Source organism: Passer domesticus, chromosome 3 (genome assembly GCF_036417665.1).
Source record: "Passer domesticus isolate bPasDom1 chromosome 3, bPasDom1.hap1, whole genome shotgun sequence".
NCBI lineage: Eukaryota > Metazoa > Chordata > Aves > Passeriformes > Passeridae > Passer > Passer domesticus.
In genome coordinates, this window is record NC_087476.1 from 31,050,481 (window position 1) to 31,069,896 (window position 19,416).

A 19,416-nucleotide genomic window follows, 5' to 3' on the forward strand; every position below is an offset into this window, starting at 1 on the left:
CCAAAATCGGTAGTGATTCTCCATTAATTTATACTGGCTTCCTTTGTCTGGCATGAACATTTTAAATACTCACAGAAAGTTTAACTTCCAAATCTTTGGCTTCTCTGAGACTGACAAAAAATCAAATCTTATGAGCTGCCCTGTTTATCTTTGGTAGTGTTAATGCTCCCAAAATATCTTTATAGTATTTGGTTGTGAAGCTTGCTGATGAAGCTTGCTGATGAAGGCTGAATAAGCTAAATATCTGTATTTCAGACTCAAGCTTATATGTTGGCTGTTTTTATGATGCCTTTTTCTCCTTTCAACAAAAACTCATAGTCTGGCAATTGGCTTAAAAATACATCATACCTTTTATTAGGAAACTTAGAAACTAGTAGTCTTTATCAAATGACACGTTCTACCCTTGTTACTTAAAGAAATTTTCCTTCTGTGAATTTAATGCTTCTTGTACTTTTTTTTAGTTTTACCAAAATTTGATGTAATGATAACAACACCCTTATACTACTCTTTGAGAGATGAAGATGTAACTGGTGTTGTCTCTGCAAAGTAAGTAAATCACTGATACTCTTGTCACCCTTACTCTTAAGAAACTTATTGTGGTTCTCTAATGTCAAAGTAAAAAATAGAATGCTAATTAAGTCCCATCTATTCAAAATTAGTTGGCTAGTATCTGTTTCTAGTTACTGGATTTTGTTGTAACAAGATTCTGTAGATTTTTCAGACTTCTAGTAAGTTCTTTTGGTCTTGTAAACATAGTTCCAGACTATAGCTATACATTTTCAGCTACCTTATTTGAAAATTTCTTAAGTTTCTTGCTTGTAATATGTATTTTGATGTTTTTTTTTTTTGTTCTTATGTTACTTATGTTCTTTTATGGTACTCTCCAATTTACCATGTTAAGATCTGTAGGTACAGTAGATGTATTTTATTAGATAACTTGGAAAATTAGGCAAACTTGTATGAACATCTTCCTTGTTCCAATAAATCAGCATTGCAGATTTCAAGCATAGGTTTCTTGTATCAAAATGCCTATAGGTGTAAATAGGTAAAGAATTAAAAGCTCTTGAGAAATTCAGAAGAGGCTTCAGTGTAGACTCCTGTGTAAATATTTTATTTTTCAGCTAAGCAAACATCTAGACAAAAAGTTACTATGCATTAATCTCGGAGATTAATTTTATTTTTGAAGATGAGAGCCAGATAGAGATACCTGATAGATCCATCCAAGAAGACTAAAATAAAGGGTCTTTTGTAGGTTATCTAATGACTTGAAATACATACCTTCTGAAGAAGCATTCAGTTTACAAGTGAAATGCAGAAATCATTGTTTAGCAGGCTATTTAAATTAAATGTTTGAACTTTGAGAAAACACTTCTTTCTGTAGGGTCCATGCAACCTGATATTACAAACTGTCAGTGCTGGGTTGGATGGAGCTCTGAGCACCCTCATCTAGTGGGTGGCATCCTTGTACATGGTAAAGGGGTTAGAACTGTATGATCCTTAAGATCCCTTGCATCTCAAACCATTCTGTGATTCTGTGAATCTCCTAAGGGGCAATTTAAAAAAAGTTTACCTTGATTTTTTCCCCCATTCTACTTTGCTTTTGGAATCCATTATATGCCAGCTAATGTTTGATTTCTTAAGCTGATTTGGTCTTCCCCAGGACACTTGTCCCTTTCATTTGGTATACTGATAAGGTGTTTGAAAGGGTACCTGTTTGCTGCAATAAATTCATACTTAGATGCCAGTGAACAATCTGAGGTTGAATCCCAGCAGTGACAGAGTTTTACTGATGCATCCTAATTATTTATAGAGAATGACTTGATTCCTGATGACTGTTTTTTAGAGACATAATGCCTCTTTATACAACTTGTAGATGTCATAAAGCCCATTTTCTTTTCTGGAGTGCTATTAGATCAGGTTAAGTACAGGGATGCTGCCCAATGGCAGTATAATTTCAAAGTTAATGGCAGCTTATTATTGTAATTAATAATGAGGTCTGCTTAGACTGAGTTTAAATGCCAGACAGTGTTATCAGAGTTGTTCCTGTAACTATGCTGTTTGATTTTTCTTTCTTTCTCCTTTTCAGCTTTGATTACTTAAGTGGCTGCATAGTGACTTAAAGTACTTTAAAGTTACCACACCTGCATGATTACTGCTGAGGACTAGAATGATTTTAGGTGTCCTGTCAGTCCTCATGTCATTCCTCCCCTCCTTCACTTCTCTGTCTCAGTGTGATAATGTTGAGGTTTCTCTTAAGTATAACTTGGAAACATTTATACAAAATTTTATTTTGTTGCTGCTCAGTGACTGCAGGTTGCTACAGTCATCCTAAGAAGGGAGTATGTTACAGTTTTCAGATTTGCCACAGCTGGACATTATTTGCAATGATTTCTTCAGACTGTGATTACTAAATAAATAGTAATAGTTATTATATTAAAACTACAGTATCTGGAGATATCCACTTTTGTTTTAGCAGTATTTGGTAAGCAAAATGCTTACGCTTCCCACATCCCATTGTAACTCTACTGCATATTAGTTATGATGGTACATGAGTGTTCTGTTCAATAACTTGCTTTTAGCTTAGTAGACTTAACTTTTGTACATCATACAGCCCATAGTAATTTTAATAGGTTTGTAGAGCTTGTGTAGTGGAAAGGGCAGCACTGTGTGTCTTCTCCAGGTTTTGGGCTTCCAGCTTTAGTGTTTCCAAACTGGTTTCAGTATGGTGAACTCCACATTTCAAAGTAGAAATGTGTTCTGCCCATGTCTGAGGCCAGAGAATAAGATTTTAGTAGGATCTTTTGCCTTGAGAGCTCTTCAGAAGCCCAGGTCCTGGAGGGTGGTGTGTTGTTTGACTTTGCCTGATGTGTTTCAGGTACACATATGGAAAGCCAGTAAAGGGAACTGTAACAGTCACTTGTCTTTCTGTTTCTTACTGGACAAACAAGAGAAATATAACAACAACAATGGAGGTGAGTCTTCTCTTATTTTCTTTAAGTCTGTGTCCTGTTGTGGGTTAAATGATGCTTGGAATAATTTCTGAGTGCTGAGTTCAGCTGGAGAGAGTTAAACTCTCTTTAATTTCCAGTCTAAAGCATCTACATTTAGACTGCTTGTTGGGAATGATACTTGGCACCTGTGCTCCATTTACTTGTACCTAGAGATTATTTTGGAGTGTACCAACTTACCCAGGTAGAAAGATTTTCCAGGAGCTGCATAGGTGCTGTAGGACCCATGCTCAGGAATAGGGCTCCTTGGCCCTATGTCTGCCCCTGCACACTGAGCTTTGTGTCACAAGGCTGGAGGAGAACGCTCCGGTTGTCTGGGTGGAGCTCTAGCCTGGTATAAACCATTTTGCCTACTAATTGCCAGCAATTACATTTGAGCTACTGCACTAATTGTAACCTGAAGCATGAAATTTAGAAAGACACACAGTTTCAGTCTGAAGAGGTGATTGAAAACCTCTTAAAAGAGGTGATAGATTTGTTGCACTCTTGTTGCAAAATTGAACATTTTACTTTTAAGATGTGGACTGTTAAAAAAGGTTAAATTTTTGCTACATGAAATGACTGTAATTTTCTGTTTGCTCACTTCAGCCGCTGTCTGACTTCAGTGTCTTCAGCAGCACTTAATCTACAGAAACTCTGAACTCAGATGCTGAATAGGGTATACCCCTCTCCTCAGGCAGGAACATGTTCATTGTATTTTTCTGCAAAGCTTGGGTCCCACTGTGCTAGCCATGTAGAAATTAGGGAAAAAAAAGTAACTTTTCCATAAAGCATTCTTGCCTCTAAAAAAGTAGTGAACTTCTACTGGATTTAATAAAAATGGTTGCTGACAGCACAAAAATAAAGGGTCAGGGTTCATAATTTTCTGTTGTTTGCACTGCAAAACTTGTATGTGGAGAGAGCTAGAGGACTTAACCAGAAATAAGCTACAGTAGACAGAAAGGTGTCCTTGGCTTTTCTGTCTCAAGAGTTATTTTTTCCTACCTTGCAGATAAATGGGTCCGTGAATGTAACCTGTAACAAGCTGATGTTGCAGAACTTGAATGCTGAGCAGCTGTGGCACCAAGCTGACAGCGATTTCACAGAGCCGATAGAAATGATCGCGGTGGTGACTGAGTCACTCACAGGTATGTGGCTGTGGGAGCTCTTCTGACAGAAATCCAGAGTGCCTTACTGCTGTGTTGAAGACGTTGGAGCTCTGGAAACATATCATGTACTGATGTCAGCACATCCACATTCAATATTATCTAAATGTTTCTTGCCTGGAAATTTAATAGTTTAACCAGCTGTTAACTCAGTACTGTGCTAAATGATTTATTAAATAACCAAGAAACACATTCTGATAGGAGCTTAAAATCAGTGACTGATCATTTTTGATGAGGAGAGCAGGCACAAAGAATTTCTAGCATTAGCCTGAATTTTACAAACTCAACATTAATCATAAACTTGCCTGACGTTGTGTATTTGTAAGCCACATTATTAGAAAGAGTTCCCTGGTCCTAGCTTGTCCACAGTCTAGCCTCTTCTAGGTGGACTGATTTGCAAACTGAGGGCTTTTTGTTCCTGTTCCACCGTACCTTCCACATTAGAAAAAAAAAATCATGTGTATAAAATGTATGCATGTACCAGAAACTAGGTTTCATTACAGACTTGCTGTAGAAACCCCAGCAAGGTGAAGCTAGATGATTAGGGATTTAATGAATTTCTTCCTTGTGTCCTTCTGACATAGTCTGTGTGAGTGAAGCCCCTTGTGATATATCTTATATTGCATTGTAGCAGGCAGTTCCAGTGTATATACCACCTTTATACTGATGCTCAGCTAGAAGGATGAAGAATGATAGGAGTGGAAATGGTGAAAAATGTGATAGAATTATTTCCAAGTCATGGGCAGTACATTGTATCACTGCTAAAGTAATATATGTGTTAAATGCATGTTGTCTAAACACCTACAATTATTCAACAGGAATCTCCCAAAATTCAAGTACCATCATATTTCCAAAGCAAAGTGACTATTTTATTGAATTTCTGGACTACACTAGAGTTATAAAGCCTTCTCTGAACTTCATCGCTACTGTAAGTTGTTTTGTCTGATTATCATCTGTGGATAAACAAATGTGACTTCTCTATGTTTAGATAGCAAAGTTTGCCTTGCATTTTTATGTGTAGTTTACAGATTTCTTTTCAAATTCTCTCTTTTTTTCACAATGCATATCAGCAAATACTAAACTTGGAGGCATTTGCTCTTGAAAAGGGTAAAGTGGCAGGGAATGCTGTAATCTTGGTAGGATATATTTGTGTATAATTTATCAGCATTCTTATGGAAGAGAAATCTTCCCTAGCTTTTTTTTGACTGTGCTTTGAAACAATAAATTAGTTATTAACTTTCAAAACTCTTTATAGTATTTGTATATCTAACTAACTATATATATAAACACATACACACATACAACTATATACTTTATAAAGTGAATTTGTATATTTAAACAGCTTTTACATAACTCAGTTAAAACTCATCAAACCACATTGCTTTCAAGTGAAAGTGTTGTTTCTGCCTTCTGTCCTGTCTTTTTCATGCCAGCTGCAGTCCACTCATAGAAATATTTTATGTTCTTCATTCTGTCTTTCATCTGCATTCACTATTTCTACATTTTGCAGAGGTTGCATATTGTATCACTGCATTTAGCTTGAAAAGGGGAGTCAATTTTACAATTCTTGAGCCTTTACTGCATAGAAATGTGACCTAAATAGCAGTAATTTAGGCTGAATATACTCTTCCAAAGTGCATTGGCTCAAGACGTAGCTTTATGGTAGCCTGATCATTTGGGCTTTTGGTTTTTGTGCTTTCCATTTTCTTTGCCAGCATCCCAGTTTGAATCCACCTGTTTTTTAGTCCTCTTCCAAAGATGAACTGAGTGAGAGATAGCTGAAGCATCTGTCAATTCTTGCAGCTGGCAGACAGGAAAGTTTCAGTTGTGCTGCCAAAGAAGTGTGAATGAACAGTGCTGCTGTTGCTAAAAAGTGGAGATCTTACATGAAGAGCACATACTCTTCAGAAAGAGAACAGGGAAATCGTGGCTGAGGAGGAGTGGTAATGCAGTGACATCTATGGACTGAAAAAGGAAATATTAGTGCAGTGCATTTAAATATAAAAGTTCATTTTTTGGTAGTGTATAATGCAGAATAAGAATGATTTTACTGCATGGAAATCTGCTTGAATGTGGGCATGAAGGTTTTAATGTGTAGTGCTGATTGATGTATGATGGAATGAAGAAGCACATTGTCAGTTTTGGGCCTGGTTTCAGTCTTTAACTCTTTTGATTTATTAATAAAAACATCTGACTCAGCACCATCTCTGCTCATCTGACTCATTTTCCCACATTATGTAAATGTTAGATTTCCCTTACTTGTGATGGTGAAATACAAGTGACAAAATTAGGTATTCAGACTGTAGGTAGGATATGTATAATTTACTTGAGACAAACATTTTCAAATAGAAGAGTAATTGGGAGAGCTGAAATGCAACGTCTCCTTTCAGTTCCATCTACTTTGCTTTTACTCTTTTTTTATTCCCTGGAGTTATGAATAATTTTGTTCTTGCCTGACTTGCCTACTTGCAGTGCTTACTAGGGAACAGAAATAAAGCTATCAATTTATGAGAAATCTAAGGATGCATTATTTTTTTAATGTGATGTGAGTGCAAATACATTGTTACATGTGTTGTGCATTTTAGCTTTACCCTGTTTGGTGGGTTTGATGAGTGTTTTCTTTTTTTGTTTAGCTAAAGGTGTCACGTTCTGATAGCAGCCAGCTGACAGCTGAAGAGAGGCAGAATCTTGTAACAATCACTGCACAAGAGTCAGACCTGCTTTTCCATCACTCTTCACTTTCTCATTTGGAAAATGAGGCAACAGAAGAGAGAAATCTGACAGTCCATATGCTGAACTACACAGTTCCAGCAAATGGAGTAATTGATGTTGAGTTTCCAATCCTGTCTGATACCAAAACTCTGAGAGTTCAGGTACTGCTTTGTAGCATGTTGCTTTGGAGTGTTGACACACTAAACTGCCTGGGCTGGGATCAGTGATGAGCACTGTTATCTGCAACAGCTGACATGTTACCTGTTGATATTTTTGTTACTTCATGTTACAGCTGGAAAGAAAGTTACAGATCCTGTCAAATAATTGCATTTAATAATTGCACCATGATATCAAAGGAAATAACCCCAGATACCCAAAGTATAAAGTGGACTTTGCTAAGGCTGCCATGCTCTTGTAAGCACATAAATGAACACCACAGATTTTGATGTTTTGTTAAGAGGTTTTTTTGCACTGTCTCGCAGGCGGAGTTCCTCAGCAGTAAGACTGACATAGGTGTTTATGATGTGTTCAGCTCCCCCAGTCAGACTTATCTCCAGGTTAAAACAAAGAGCCAGGATATAAAGGTACAGTCTGAGACAAAACTTGCCTCAATTAAAGCCTAGTTATTTATGGTTTTTCCATACTCATCCATATGAATGGTGTGCTTTTCCTAGGCTGGGAAGCCTTTTGAGCTGAGCATTGCAAGCAACAAGCCAGTGAGAGAGTATCACTATCTGGTAAGTTACAGGCTTTGCATATGGGGACAATCCAAGGTGACCTTTAACCAACTTGATAAATACTTCAGTGAGTGGAATGTGATTAAACATTTGAGGTTTGGCATTTTTTAATTGTGCTTTGTGGAAGAGAAGGCCCAAAACCTTCCTTTCCACTAGGAAGGTCCTTTTTGAAAGAGAACTCTATTATTCTACCTTAGGAGTATGCCCCTGGCACTGTAAGGAAGTTCTTCTCTGACCTGGGTGTTGGGTTGTCTCTGCTTGCAGATGTGAGACAAGGCACAACTGTGAGAGCAATACTGTGTCTGACTGTGCAGAGCATCTGCAATGGCACAAGGGACAAGGATGTCCCAGGAGCAGCCCAAACTGTGGCTTTGTCAGCAGGTCATGCAGATGGAAGCAGGGGCCTGGTGGATCCTGTCTGCAGATTCAGGAGTGTCAGGCTGAGCCTGTGGGTGCAGGGGAAAAGAGCTGCCTGCTGAGGAAACAGATGGTTGAGTGGACAGAGGGGCATTGTTAACAAGGAAGATTCATAGGAAGCATTTTAAATAAATGTCTTGGGTAGTGGCTTAATTGCTCAGCTGCTCTACTGTATCTTGAAGGATCAGAAAGATTTATTATATATACTATGGTAAGTTTCCCATCCTTTACACATGCCTGACTTTTTCAGTCTGCATCTTAGTGACCATGGTAGCTAGGATTCTTTTTCTTTCACAGACTTTAACAGTAAACTGAATCAGGAAAACCATGTAAACTTTGGGCATTTATATATACACTTTCTAAAATAGAAACACTCTCTAGAAGGTTTAAAATAAATCGGGTCCATGCAACCAAAGGCAGGGAAGTGCCCTTCATCTCCCTGTCTTCATTAGTAAGTGTATGATCCAGTAGGAAAAAACTTAGAGTGAAACAATTGAAATCCAGGTATTAGGAGTAGCTCCAGACTAGGTCTAATCTGATCTGTGAAAATGAATGTCTGCTTTTAACTGGAGCACATTACTAGACCCCAGTTCATACTCTCCGTGAGGCAAACCAAGTGTTCTAAGTAGGGGTGTTCTGGAGGTTTGCTTTTAAAACTATGTGCCTGATCCGAACTCAAATGCTGTTACAGATAACCCACATGAGCCAATCCTAATACTGTTGTATATTTATGTTCTCACATCATATGTGTGCACTTGGTGTAGTTCTTTACTTGTCCATAGTGATACGGCAATTAAAACATGGGAAAAAATATATTATTTAAATATTACATCAGATACCATGCCCATTTTCAGAAAACTGGCCTACCAGTTAGTAGAAAAAATAATAAATCACAGCTATGTGTCTCTTCTTTAGCAGCTACTTGTAGAAGCAATTGCTGATGATATATTGAGGATACCAACAGTTTGAGTGTTTGATTTTTTTTTTCTCTTTCAGGTATTATCTAAAGAACAAATTATGGCTTTTGGCACAAAATCTACAAAAACATTCACTTTAACAGCAGAAAATTCCTGGGCTCCTTTGATATCTATACTTGTATTCTACGTAGATGAGTTTGGAGTGGTTGTAAATGATGCCCTCACTGTCCCCATCCAGCCTGCTTTGGATGACAAGGTAATTGTATTGAACTTGAATCTGAGACCATGGTTTTGTCTGGGTGTTGTGTGGTAGCTTAAAAAAATTTTCTTTTAGATCATAGGATTGTAAACATAAAAAATTTTCATTGAGGATCTAACCTGAAGTTTGTGCAAGTCTTTAGAAAGACTTTTAATGATACCAGTATAATTAGGGTCCAGTTTTTGCATATTTGAAAGTCTGTTCTACTGGTGCTGTGTTTTCCACACAAACAGATGCACAGCATCTCCTCGTGTTTTTGGTGGTTTGTCAATTACTGAGCCAAAGGTTACTCTGGCCAATATGGTGACAAGGTATCATTATGTTAACTTTTACATAATTGCAGAAGTTTATAATGATCTTGTTCTAGCCAGGCAATTGTCACATTGTGACCAGTGTTTGTGCTTCATGTGAATATCCATACTGGAACTCAGAAAAGTTTGAAGAACAGTGGGGAAATGCCTATTGCATCACTGAATTGATTTTTCCAGCTTGCTTACCAGATGAGATTTGGTCCTTTGTGCAAATAAAAAACCCTTCCAATGGCTGGATGCATTCAAATTCTTTCTCTGCTCTGGAGACTTTAGCACTTACAACCAGAAATCAGTTGGGAGCCTGTTTGTCCTGCTACGTGAAAAATGTCTCAATTTGCCTCATGATTATCCAAGTTACCAAAAGTCCTAGGAAAAAGACTCTCAGAGGTCTCCAGCATCCCAAAAGTTCCAGGAAAAGCAAATCCAGGGTCTTAATTATAGCCAAATAATCTCAAAAACCTATTTCCTGGGAGTTGTTAACAGCTGTAAATATCATGGTAGAATTTAAATCAGTGCTGTGTGTCACTTTTTTCTAGATTAAAATCTCTTGGAGCAAAGATAAGGCCAAGCCATCTGAGAAAGTCTCCCTTAAAATCAGTACAACACAGCCAGGATCAGTAATTGGACTTTCAGTTGTTGATAAAAGTGCAAAGCTTCTGGGAGAAGGTAGTGACATAACAGAAGAATCTGTAAGTATGTGGGAAAAGGAGGTTCTCATTATTGTGTGTATGAAAGATATATGTTTGTGGAAATGTTACAGATTATATGCTGAACAAGTCATGTTTTCTGAGTGTGATTTTTAGCTGGTAATTAAGCAATTTATTTTACTTTCACAAGCTACATGAGTGACAGAAACTGTAAGGCTTAAAAGGTAATAGGCACAGAATTTCCAATTCCTATCAATACTTCATTGTTCTTCACCTGATAAATTGTTAAGACTTGGCTGTTTCTTCTTTCAGAAAAGACAATGTCAGAAAAAAACTCCTAATGATTTGTTCTTTGTGCTATTTAAAATTAATAATATAAAATAAAGATTTTTTTTCTTAATTGGGAGGGCAGAATAAATTATTCATATGTTTAAATTACCTTTGGTTGCAGAAGCTCTACTGCATTTACAATTTGAAAGAGATTACAATATATATCATTCCTAAAGTGCTCAAAGGACATAGCCTAAGTGCCATAAAATATCAATGGGCTGTAGGCTTTATTCCAGGCTTATATACAGTCTTGGTCACTCTTCCATTAATCATAAAACCACTACAACCTAACCCCCTTCATCATGTCAGAGATTATTTCCTTTTTGGCATGGGAGCTAAGCAACCTATAGCTCGTGGTACAGCTGTATGAAATAGCAACAGTGAAAGTTCTTAAAATATGAGTTGGCATTCAGTCTGTGGATGATTTTTTTTTGTTTGTTTTTTTTCCTTAGGTCCTCCATGAGCTCAATTTATACAGCACAGTGCAGTATTTCCCCCTGGTCAGAGGTTCTTTTGGTGTATTTCAGGTACTGGGGTTTTCGTAATTCTAGGCTGTTGGTTTTTTTTACTGCTTAGTGATTCAAATGTCACTTGCTAGAAAAAAGTGAACTTTCTAACTTTTGCAACTATAGACAATGTAATGTTTTCATGGCTTATATGAGTTTCAAATTGTGAGTCTTGTCAATATGTAATACTCTGAATGCCATATTTATAAGTCCATAAATACAGGTTGCTTTATGCCTGATATAGTCTTCACTTCAAAAAGTTTTCAGTCATTATGGCAATATTCAGATTCATATTATCTCATTTTTTTAGGTTTGTGTATATTATTTACTTTAGTTTTATGCTTGCTTTATGACTTTATTTACCTAAAAAGAAAGAAGAGAAAAAGAAAATAGATAAGCACTGTTGATGTCCTGAATGTCCTGTATTGAGATATACTGTATAAATTTTATCCAGAAATGCAGCCTTTGGGTATCAACTGATGCAGTTCTTGAGGAGGATAAGGAACATTTTCTTTGTAAGTAATACAATAAATGAAGCCAAATCCAATTTACTGAGTGGGGAAGGAGGTCCATGGCATAGGGCCCCTATTATGTCTTCTTACTGTGCTGCATACAGGTTGCATCCAGCTTTGAAAATCATTACCATTTCTAAGTTTGAAGATATACAAAATTCATACGATCAGCATTTCAGAAATTTTCCTTTTTCACTGCAGTGACATTACCCCTGAAATCCTGAGGATGAGTGGAGTTTTCGTTTGCAGCTCCAGTTGATATATATGGCAGTGGTTTGTCATGTGTAGCCAAATTACATCAGTTTCATCCACACTCTGCAGAGGCCATGTAGAAATTTATGTGAAACTTTTTTATTCTTAAAATAAAAAAGTTCCTAGTGTCCCGGAGTAGTCATACCATATGTAACAAAGCTATAGATTAGACTCCAAACAATATATTAATTTGACTTTTCTTAACTGTATTTATTTGTGCTTTCTAAATATAGACTTTGGAGTAGGACAGTATTTTTTATTTTGTAGATGGTGGAATGATACCTATAGAGGATGGTTTTGGTGATGATATGCCGGTATCTAAAAATGGACCTCCTGATTTCAGCAATCTCTATGTGAGGACACATTTTCCAGAGACTTGGCTTTGGACTGACACTAAAACAAGGTAAAAGTTAGAAGCAGAAGGAAAACATAAAGAAAACAATTTTTTTTGTTTCAGTGGCATTCTACACCAGTGCTGAAGAACACTGCTTTAAAAATGTAGATTTATATTCTACTACCACCTAGAGGCCACAAGTGAGATTGTACAACTCCTCATTTTTTCCATCTCCAACTGCACAAGAGAGGATTATGCCTGGCTGAAGGCCTAGGTGTTTCAATAGAAGTTAGATAAAAGACCTGAAGACAAAAGGAATAAACTCTTACTTTTACAAATGGGGAGATAATGGATAGGGTGACCTAGCCTTTTTCTCTACAGTATATAAAAATATGGGTGATTAGTCCAGAAAGGGAAATCTCTTGCTATCTGCACCTAATTAAGTGAATAGATGCAACTGTCAAGTGATGGTGAAATCTGACCTGTGTCGTGAAGAACAAGTCTTGTACTCTTTTACAGTTGAGAAGTTCAGGAAGCAACCATCACCTGGGATTGTTTTAAAGGACCTGTAACAGTGGATTGCATGCGATGTGATCCAGTGTAATTGCCTTCAATTAATGTAATTTAAAATAATTAAAAATTTTAAAATAATTTTGATTCCATCACGGTATTTCTAAATGGCTAGAAAAAGAAAAATGGATAATGAGCAACTTTTCTTTCCTGGAATTTGGACTTAATTTTTCCAGCATTTTAAATATATATGTCCACTTAATAATGTGTGCAAATGGATGGTTTTGGAAGTCTGCTCTCCCCTTCTGCCCTCAGATCTGACACAGAAACCACAGTGGATGCCATTGTACCTGACACCATCACATCGTGGGTAGCCAGTGCTTTTGTGGTCTCTGAAAGCGGCGGGCTCGGAGTGACGACTGCTCCGGTGGAGGTACCATCTCACTAGAGAGTTCTCCTATAGGGCTGGTTACACTGCAGGTTCTTGCTGGACTTTAATTTAGTTCTAACAGTAGTATCTCCTTGTACTAATGAAGAGATTGAGAGGCTGTGTGTGTTCAAGCTGTAGAGAAAACATCACTGAAAACATACACGATATTTGATCTACCTTCCCTTCCTGCTCATATGAATATCTAAGACTCCAAACAGGTATTTGGATACCTGTTTCTGTTGGAGAGGTTTTTTTTTTGTTAAATTCCAGGATGTGCCCATTTCAGAATCTTTGTATGTTGGAAGGCAGAATGACTCTTTGGGAACAGTGTTCCGTGTTTTCTTGGCTCTGCCCAGAGAGCAGTCCATGAGCTGGTAATTCACGCAGTGAGGTTTGCACAGACTGGCAGGGGAGGGATGGCTGGGATGTGAGAGGAATTTGTCTGCGGTTCTGCTAACACTTACGGCTAATGCTTACCCCAGGAGCGAGAACAAGAGGGTTGATTTAAGGCTAAATTGATCTGTCAAAAGTCCTAGAGTAAAAACAGGTACAACCTGCTCTAGGTAAACTTGCAGGGAGCTTGGACTAAATGTCATCCAGAGGTGCCTCCCAACACATTCTGTGAGCTGTAATAGGTGCTGAGTTTTGGATGACTTAGCTTGAGGAGCAGCGTGGACACTGAGAGCTGGCATGGGGTGAGAGTCCTGTTGCTCCCAAATTCCTATGTCCTGAGGCTCTTTTCTTGCTTCCAAGTGTTTGAGGAATTCAGCAATTTAAGCTAAATTTAGCAGCCCTCAGGTTAGATCTCTAACTGGAGATTCCCAGTGTACAAGTACAGTTGTCCTAGGATCATACTGTATTCAATGAAACCACTACTTAGAGAAGTGTTTAGCCTGTTTAAAATATGAATTAATTCTGAAGTCTCATTTAGTTAGTATTTTACATACACAGAAGAATCTGTCCATTCATTATGTGAAGTTCCTAGAGAAACTATGTTCCTGTCAGAGACAACTCCACTTCCATACCTGAGTTTAGAAAGGTTGAGTCTGTGGAAGTGGGCTGTAGATTTCCATCTTGTTTCCTGGGCTAGTGTCAGCATAGCCTGAAGACAGCCAACTTACCCATTTAAGTTCTCATGCCCTCAAATTCTTGGAGAGGGGCAATTTTTGAGATCCAAGCTGAGATCTAGGTCCAGATTTCATAGTTGGCTGCTATACCAGACACAGAGCTTGTGCTTTGAACATCCTGATCTAAACTCCACTGCAGAATTTGGAGCTCAATCTGGATTTTGAGGCTAAGGCTTCTTTGAGACTGGAATCTTGATTCTTGTTTCTTTCACTTGGCTTGGCAGAGATGGGACAGAAAGAGGAATAGTTTTCTGATTAAAACTGTAAGGAAATACACACTTGGCCTCTCATCCTCAAATGTGAGGAGGCTCCAAGTAGAACAGATGTTGAGATAATAGCGTAGCTATAATCACCCCCATGCACTATTCAGTATTCACTATTGTTGGGACATTTAGGTTGTGCTTAGAGTTCCATATGGCTGAAACATGTTAATCAGTACCATACAGAGAGGCAAGCAAAAGAAAGACATGAAAAATGTAATGGGGGAAATAAATGACATCTGTGTGCTTTATGTCATGTACTGCTTTGCATCATGGTTTTATTTTGACTTCTCTTACACAGAGTGTCAGTAATTTTACTCAGTTGTATTTTTGTAATATACTGGCACATTCCTGAGTGTAAAACTTTAGTTTTAAAGAAAAGTAAAACAAAAACAACGAAGAAAAAGGTACATATGGAAAACCTTTACTATGAACTAACCTAAGTCTCCATCAGAACTTCTGCAATGTTTAATATCTAAAGTTTATGACTGAGAGCTTTAGCAAATGACTTCTTTTTTTTTTTTTGAGAAAGTATTGGAATATTTGCTAACTAGAAAAAAAGTGGAAGAATTTTTGTTTCTGAAACTCTAAATGCTTGGAAGATGTTTTTAAATGCAAACTGAATTAAAATTCTTTTTAGTTGACATTTTGATAATAATCGATAGTATGTCTCAGCCATTCTTATTGTACAGATGTTCAAAAACAGTGAAATTTTGATCCCGTTCAGCTTGATAAGACCTTACCATTGACTTCTTAGAGGCAAGATTTATTCCAAAACTCTGTTCACAGATAAAAGAACTGCTTGTTGGTATACTTCTGCAGTTTATATTTTAATTAATATAGTATGTATTTTTAGAAGTATAACTAAAGAAGTTACGTTAAGATTAATTTTACTAAATTTAAAAAACCCCAAACATTGTAAGGTGTTGTTTAGTTGCAAAATTTGGGTGAGGCAGTTATTTAGTTACTGGTGTATTGACATGAAGATAGGTCAGCTGACATTGATCCATCACTTGTGTATTCAGAGCAATTCAATTACCTTAGTGAGAGCTGAGGACAGAGCACAGCTTCCAGACTTGTCAGATGATAGACTCATAGTCCAAATTCAATTGCCTCTGTTGAGACTGCTCTGTCACAGCTGTTGGCAGCTCTCATCTGAACGGTGTCTCTAAAGGTACTAATGACCAGAAGCACCTTCTCCTCCTGTTTCAACTCTGCAGTAGTATGTTTTGTCAGCTGTAGAGTACAGCTAAACATTACTCTGTCATTGAATTTAAAAGTGATTGGAAGACATGTTGTATAATAATTTTCTTTCTAGTCTCTGGTTGTAAGAGTTCATGACTGATTTTCTTTTGCAGCTAGAAGTTTTTCAGCCTTTTTTCATTTTCCTGAACCTTCCATACTCTGTCATCAGAGGAGAGCAGTTCATTCTGGAAGTGAACATCTTTAATTATTTGAAAGAAGAAGCTGAGGTAACAACAATCTCTTTATCTTTGAATTTTACTAGATATTGCAGGGTTTTCATCACTGGTGGAGACTATGTCTTTCTTTGTGAGAACTGGTGTATTTTCTTCAGAGGGCAGACCTATGTCCCTATACACAAAACAGGTGGCAGCTTATAAAAGCACCTTTTCAAAATTAACACTTTGTATTGCAAATGTTACTGTATTTACAGGTTACTGTGATCCTGGATGTGAATGATGCTTTTGAAATTATTCTAACATCCAATGAAATAAATGCTACAGCGAATGAACAATCTATATCTGTACCAAGTGAAGATGGGAAAACGGTTCAATTCCCAATCAAGCCAAAACAGCTGGGAGAGATTCCTGTCAAAGTGACAGCAATATCATCTGCTGCTTCTGATGCTGTTATCCAGAAAGTTATAGTCAAGGTAAACAGTCTGCAGCTTGCCTTATCCCTGAAGTAAATTGTTCCCAAAACCAGGCTACATAGTGCAGCAAAAAGGCAAACCAGTGTACTTGTTGCCTCTTGCTCTGCTTGGTTGGTTTGGGGTCAGGTGGCTTTAAGTAGAAAATACTTCTTATAAAACAAATTTTTAAAAGTCCTTTAAAATTCTTTAGATTCCCCTTCCAGGAATGAACCCATAGATCTGTTCTACTACAGATAGTTTGTCCAATGCTTCTTGAAAGCAAGGTGAAAGCTGTTTGTGTATCACTGAACCCCTGGTGCTGCAGCTAATTTAACAACCTGTGCAGAGGGGACCTGGCGATTGTTTCAGATAAATGCAATTGATTTTGCCATACATCTGCCTTTCATTCAGGCCTATTTTAGATTAATATTTCTGTATTTTGGTGCAGGTGGAATTTTAGCTTCCAGACTTTCTGGTAAACCAGACACTGATAAGACTTGCCTAGGTTTGGATTTCTAAGTCTGATTCCTGTTAGGCTCCATTTCAGTGGAAGGTGGCAGACATTTGTGTATCTCATCCTGCAGTAGAAGCTTAAGATCATAGAACCAAACAATGGGTGAGGCTGCAAGGGAGTAGCATGACCTTCCTGCTCAGGGCAGGATCAACTACAGAAGGATACTCAGAATCCCTGTCTTTATTTTTATAGGCTGAAGGACTGGAACAGACATATTCTCAGACAGTCCTTTTGGATTTGACTGGGAATAAACGACAAACAGTGTCAAAAACTTTGGAATTCACTTTTCCTTCTGATGTTGTAAGTGGCAGTGAGAGAGTGCAGGTCACTGCTGTTGGTAAGAATTAACTTACTCTGTTTCTATCATTAGGGAATTAATTAAGGCGTTAATTTTTATTTGACTGCAATGTAAATAGGTTGAATCTTTAAGTCACAGTAATTTACCATTATGCATTATGCTAAACATTGGGAGACCTTATGGATGGAGTGTTCTATTCCTTTAATTTATTTAATTTATGCCAAAATGGTGTTTCTAAAGGTATTTTCAGAGTTAGAGGGTTAGATTTTGGTCAGGAAGGTTCTGCGAAGTTTGCTAGTGTACAATTCTAATTACTCTGTCTGCAGAATGATTCCTATAATGTGACTAACTGTTGTTTATTGTGACACCTAGGCTTTGATAACTGTAGGTGAGAGAAGGAATAAATGAAGTTTCAAATGCATACTGCTAGTGAAACATTTTCCTGGATTAAATAGATTTTGGTTATGTGGGGTTGTGTTTGTTTGGTTTGGGATTTTTTTGGTTTGTTTTTTTTAATGGTAACTCTTTGAAATTACTCTGTAGTTGGAAGGGTCTGTAGGGAGCTGCATAAGTGAGCATAAAGTACTGAAGTAGATGAAATAGATGAAGTATCTTTTCTGTGTGCTTAGAGATGTTTAGTAGAAACGTTCCCAATGTATCATATTTTCTCCCAATTTAGATTATAACACCCTTTATATATGAGATGCGCATTTATTTGTAGCAAGCTTTAGTTTATTTTGGTTGAATTTTATCTTTCAGGTGATTTACTGGGGCCTTCTATCAACGGTTTGTCATCATTGATTAAGATGCCTTATGGCTGTGGTGAACAGAATATGATCAATTTTGCTCCGAATGTTTATATTTTGCAATACTTGACTAAAACCAGGCAGCTGAGAGAGGATATTAGATCAAGAGCAGTATCGTTTATGAGAAAAGGTCTGTATGCATAAAATAAGGATGGCAGATTTTTAAGAGCTTTTCCTAGTAAAAAAGATCTCTGTGACTCTGCATCTGGTGTTAGTAATATTGCGCAGTTTGTGTCATGAGAACTGGAAGAGAAACCCACTTTTTTAATTTTCTTCCTCTTCATTCTGAGTTGATATAATTAGAGAGCAAATTATTTTGTTTACAAGGGCAAGTTTTCTCAGAAAAAAAATTGTTGGTTTTGTATAAATGCTTTTTTTCATCTGGGAAATGCATTTTAGAAGGTAAGTCACATGGATTTCCTAGATGGTTATTACTTCTCGTTTGATAAAACCACATGTGAGCAAACATTTCTGATCTCTGCCTGAAGCACAGCAGTTGAAAATGAATCAGTGAGCAGAGTGAACCATGTTCAGCCCACATCTTCAGTGACACATCCTGACCTGACATGTCCTTGTGGAGCTCAAGGAGTGGCATTTGATCTCATAGCTGGCTTTTTTGCCCACACAAATTTCAGGCTTGGTCAGAAGTGAACTCCGTGCTAGAAATCAAAAGCTGGAAAATTTTAGTTGGAAATTGTTACATATTTGAATCAGGAGATACTCCAGAACATCACAAAGTTTGGAGACCACAGTTGCACTCTGGCTTTTGGATCAGACAGTGTCTGACTGTGGTGTCCCACACTCGCCATGAGTCAGTCTCCATGCTGAGCCTGCTTCTCAGAGAGCAGTGACACCAGCCCCGTGTGAGCTACACCCCTACTAAGGCATCGTGATGACATTTTCAATTCTTGTTTACTCACTCTAAGTCTTTTTTATTTGATTTTTTAAAGTTGTTGACATTTCCCCTGGAAAAGGCATAGCTCAAAATAAATTTGCCTTTCATCAGGATTCCAATTTTCTGTCAAAGCAGTTAAATGAATTTTTTTTTAAACCCTTCCTACTACATGGTTTAGTTGAAAAGTACAGTGGGGAGGAAGAGATGTGTTATGTAAACAGCTACTCTGAAGTTTGTAAGCAATCTGTCACTCTTATAAGACTGAGCTTTGGTACCATAGTTTTCTGAAGTTTTCCAATAGTGGATTTTTTAAAGTTATTTCAAAGCAAATGAAAATTACAGGCTTAAATGTCACTTACATACAGATTGTATTGTGTTCTTAACTTTGTTCTAAGGCTCTGAAATGAGGTATGTGTTTTTAACACTGTAGGTGCCAAAACATTAGATATGCTGAAATATTTGTAACCTTAACATAGAAAAGAACCACAATCTAAAAATATTCTGGCTTTTTTTGCTTTATTTTAACAATTGTTTTCTGTTGTTGCACTGATTATTTTTTCAAGTGTAATCTTCAAGTTGAAATTAACTTTAGCTTAAGATGTAATTTTTATAGACT

The 19,416-nt window shown here is 37.2% G+C and overlaps 1 protein-coding gene and 1 long non-coding RNA gene across 3 annotated transcripts in view; both read left to right on the top strand.

Annotated features, from left to right (window-relative positions):
- Positions 1-19,416, top strand: part of CD109 (CD109 molecule) — an 85,628-nt gene that overhangs the window by 42,422 nt on the left and 23,790 nt on the right. For both annotated transcript variants that reach the window (XM_064412414.1, XM_064412413.1), the window contains 17 exons: positions 462-546; positions 2,876-2,972; positions 4,000-4,135; positions 4,972-5,081; positions 6,787-7,026; positions 7,348-7,449; positions 7,540-7,602; positions 9,016-9,192; positions 10,043-10,195; positions 10,936-11,010; positions 11,444-11,504; positions 12,021-12,156; positions 12,913-13,030; positions 15,773-15,886; positions 16,090-16,308; positions 16,994-17,138; positions 17,859-18,035. In XM_064412414.1, coding sequence (XP_064268484.1) covers positions 462-546; positions 2,876-2,972; positions 4,000-4,135; positions 4,972-5,081; positions 6,787-7,026; positions 7,348-7,449; positions 7,540-7,602; positions 9,016-9,192; positions 10,043-10,195; positions 10,936-11,010; positions 11,444-11,504; positions 12,021-12,156; positions 12,913-13,030; positions 15,773-15,886; positions 16,090-16,308; positions 16,994-17,138; positions 17,859-18,035 — 2,208 coding nt within the window. The remainder of the gene's footprint in view (positions 1-461; positions 547-2,875; positions 2,973-3,999; positions 4,136-4,971; positions 5,082-6,786; positions 7,027-7,347; positions 7,450-7,539; positions 7,603-9,015; positions 9,193-10,042; positions 10,196-10,935; positions 11,011-11,443; positions 11,505-12,020; positions 12,157-12,912; positions 13,031-15,772; positions 15,887-16,089; positions 16,309-16,993; positions 17,139-17,858; positions 18,036-19,416) is intronic.
- LOC135296273 (uncharacterized) overlaps positions 1-19,416 on the top strand; it is a 200,414-nt gene that overhangs the window by 42,259 nt on the left and 138,739 nt on the right. The window lies entirely within an intron of this gene.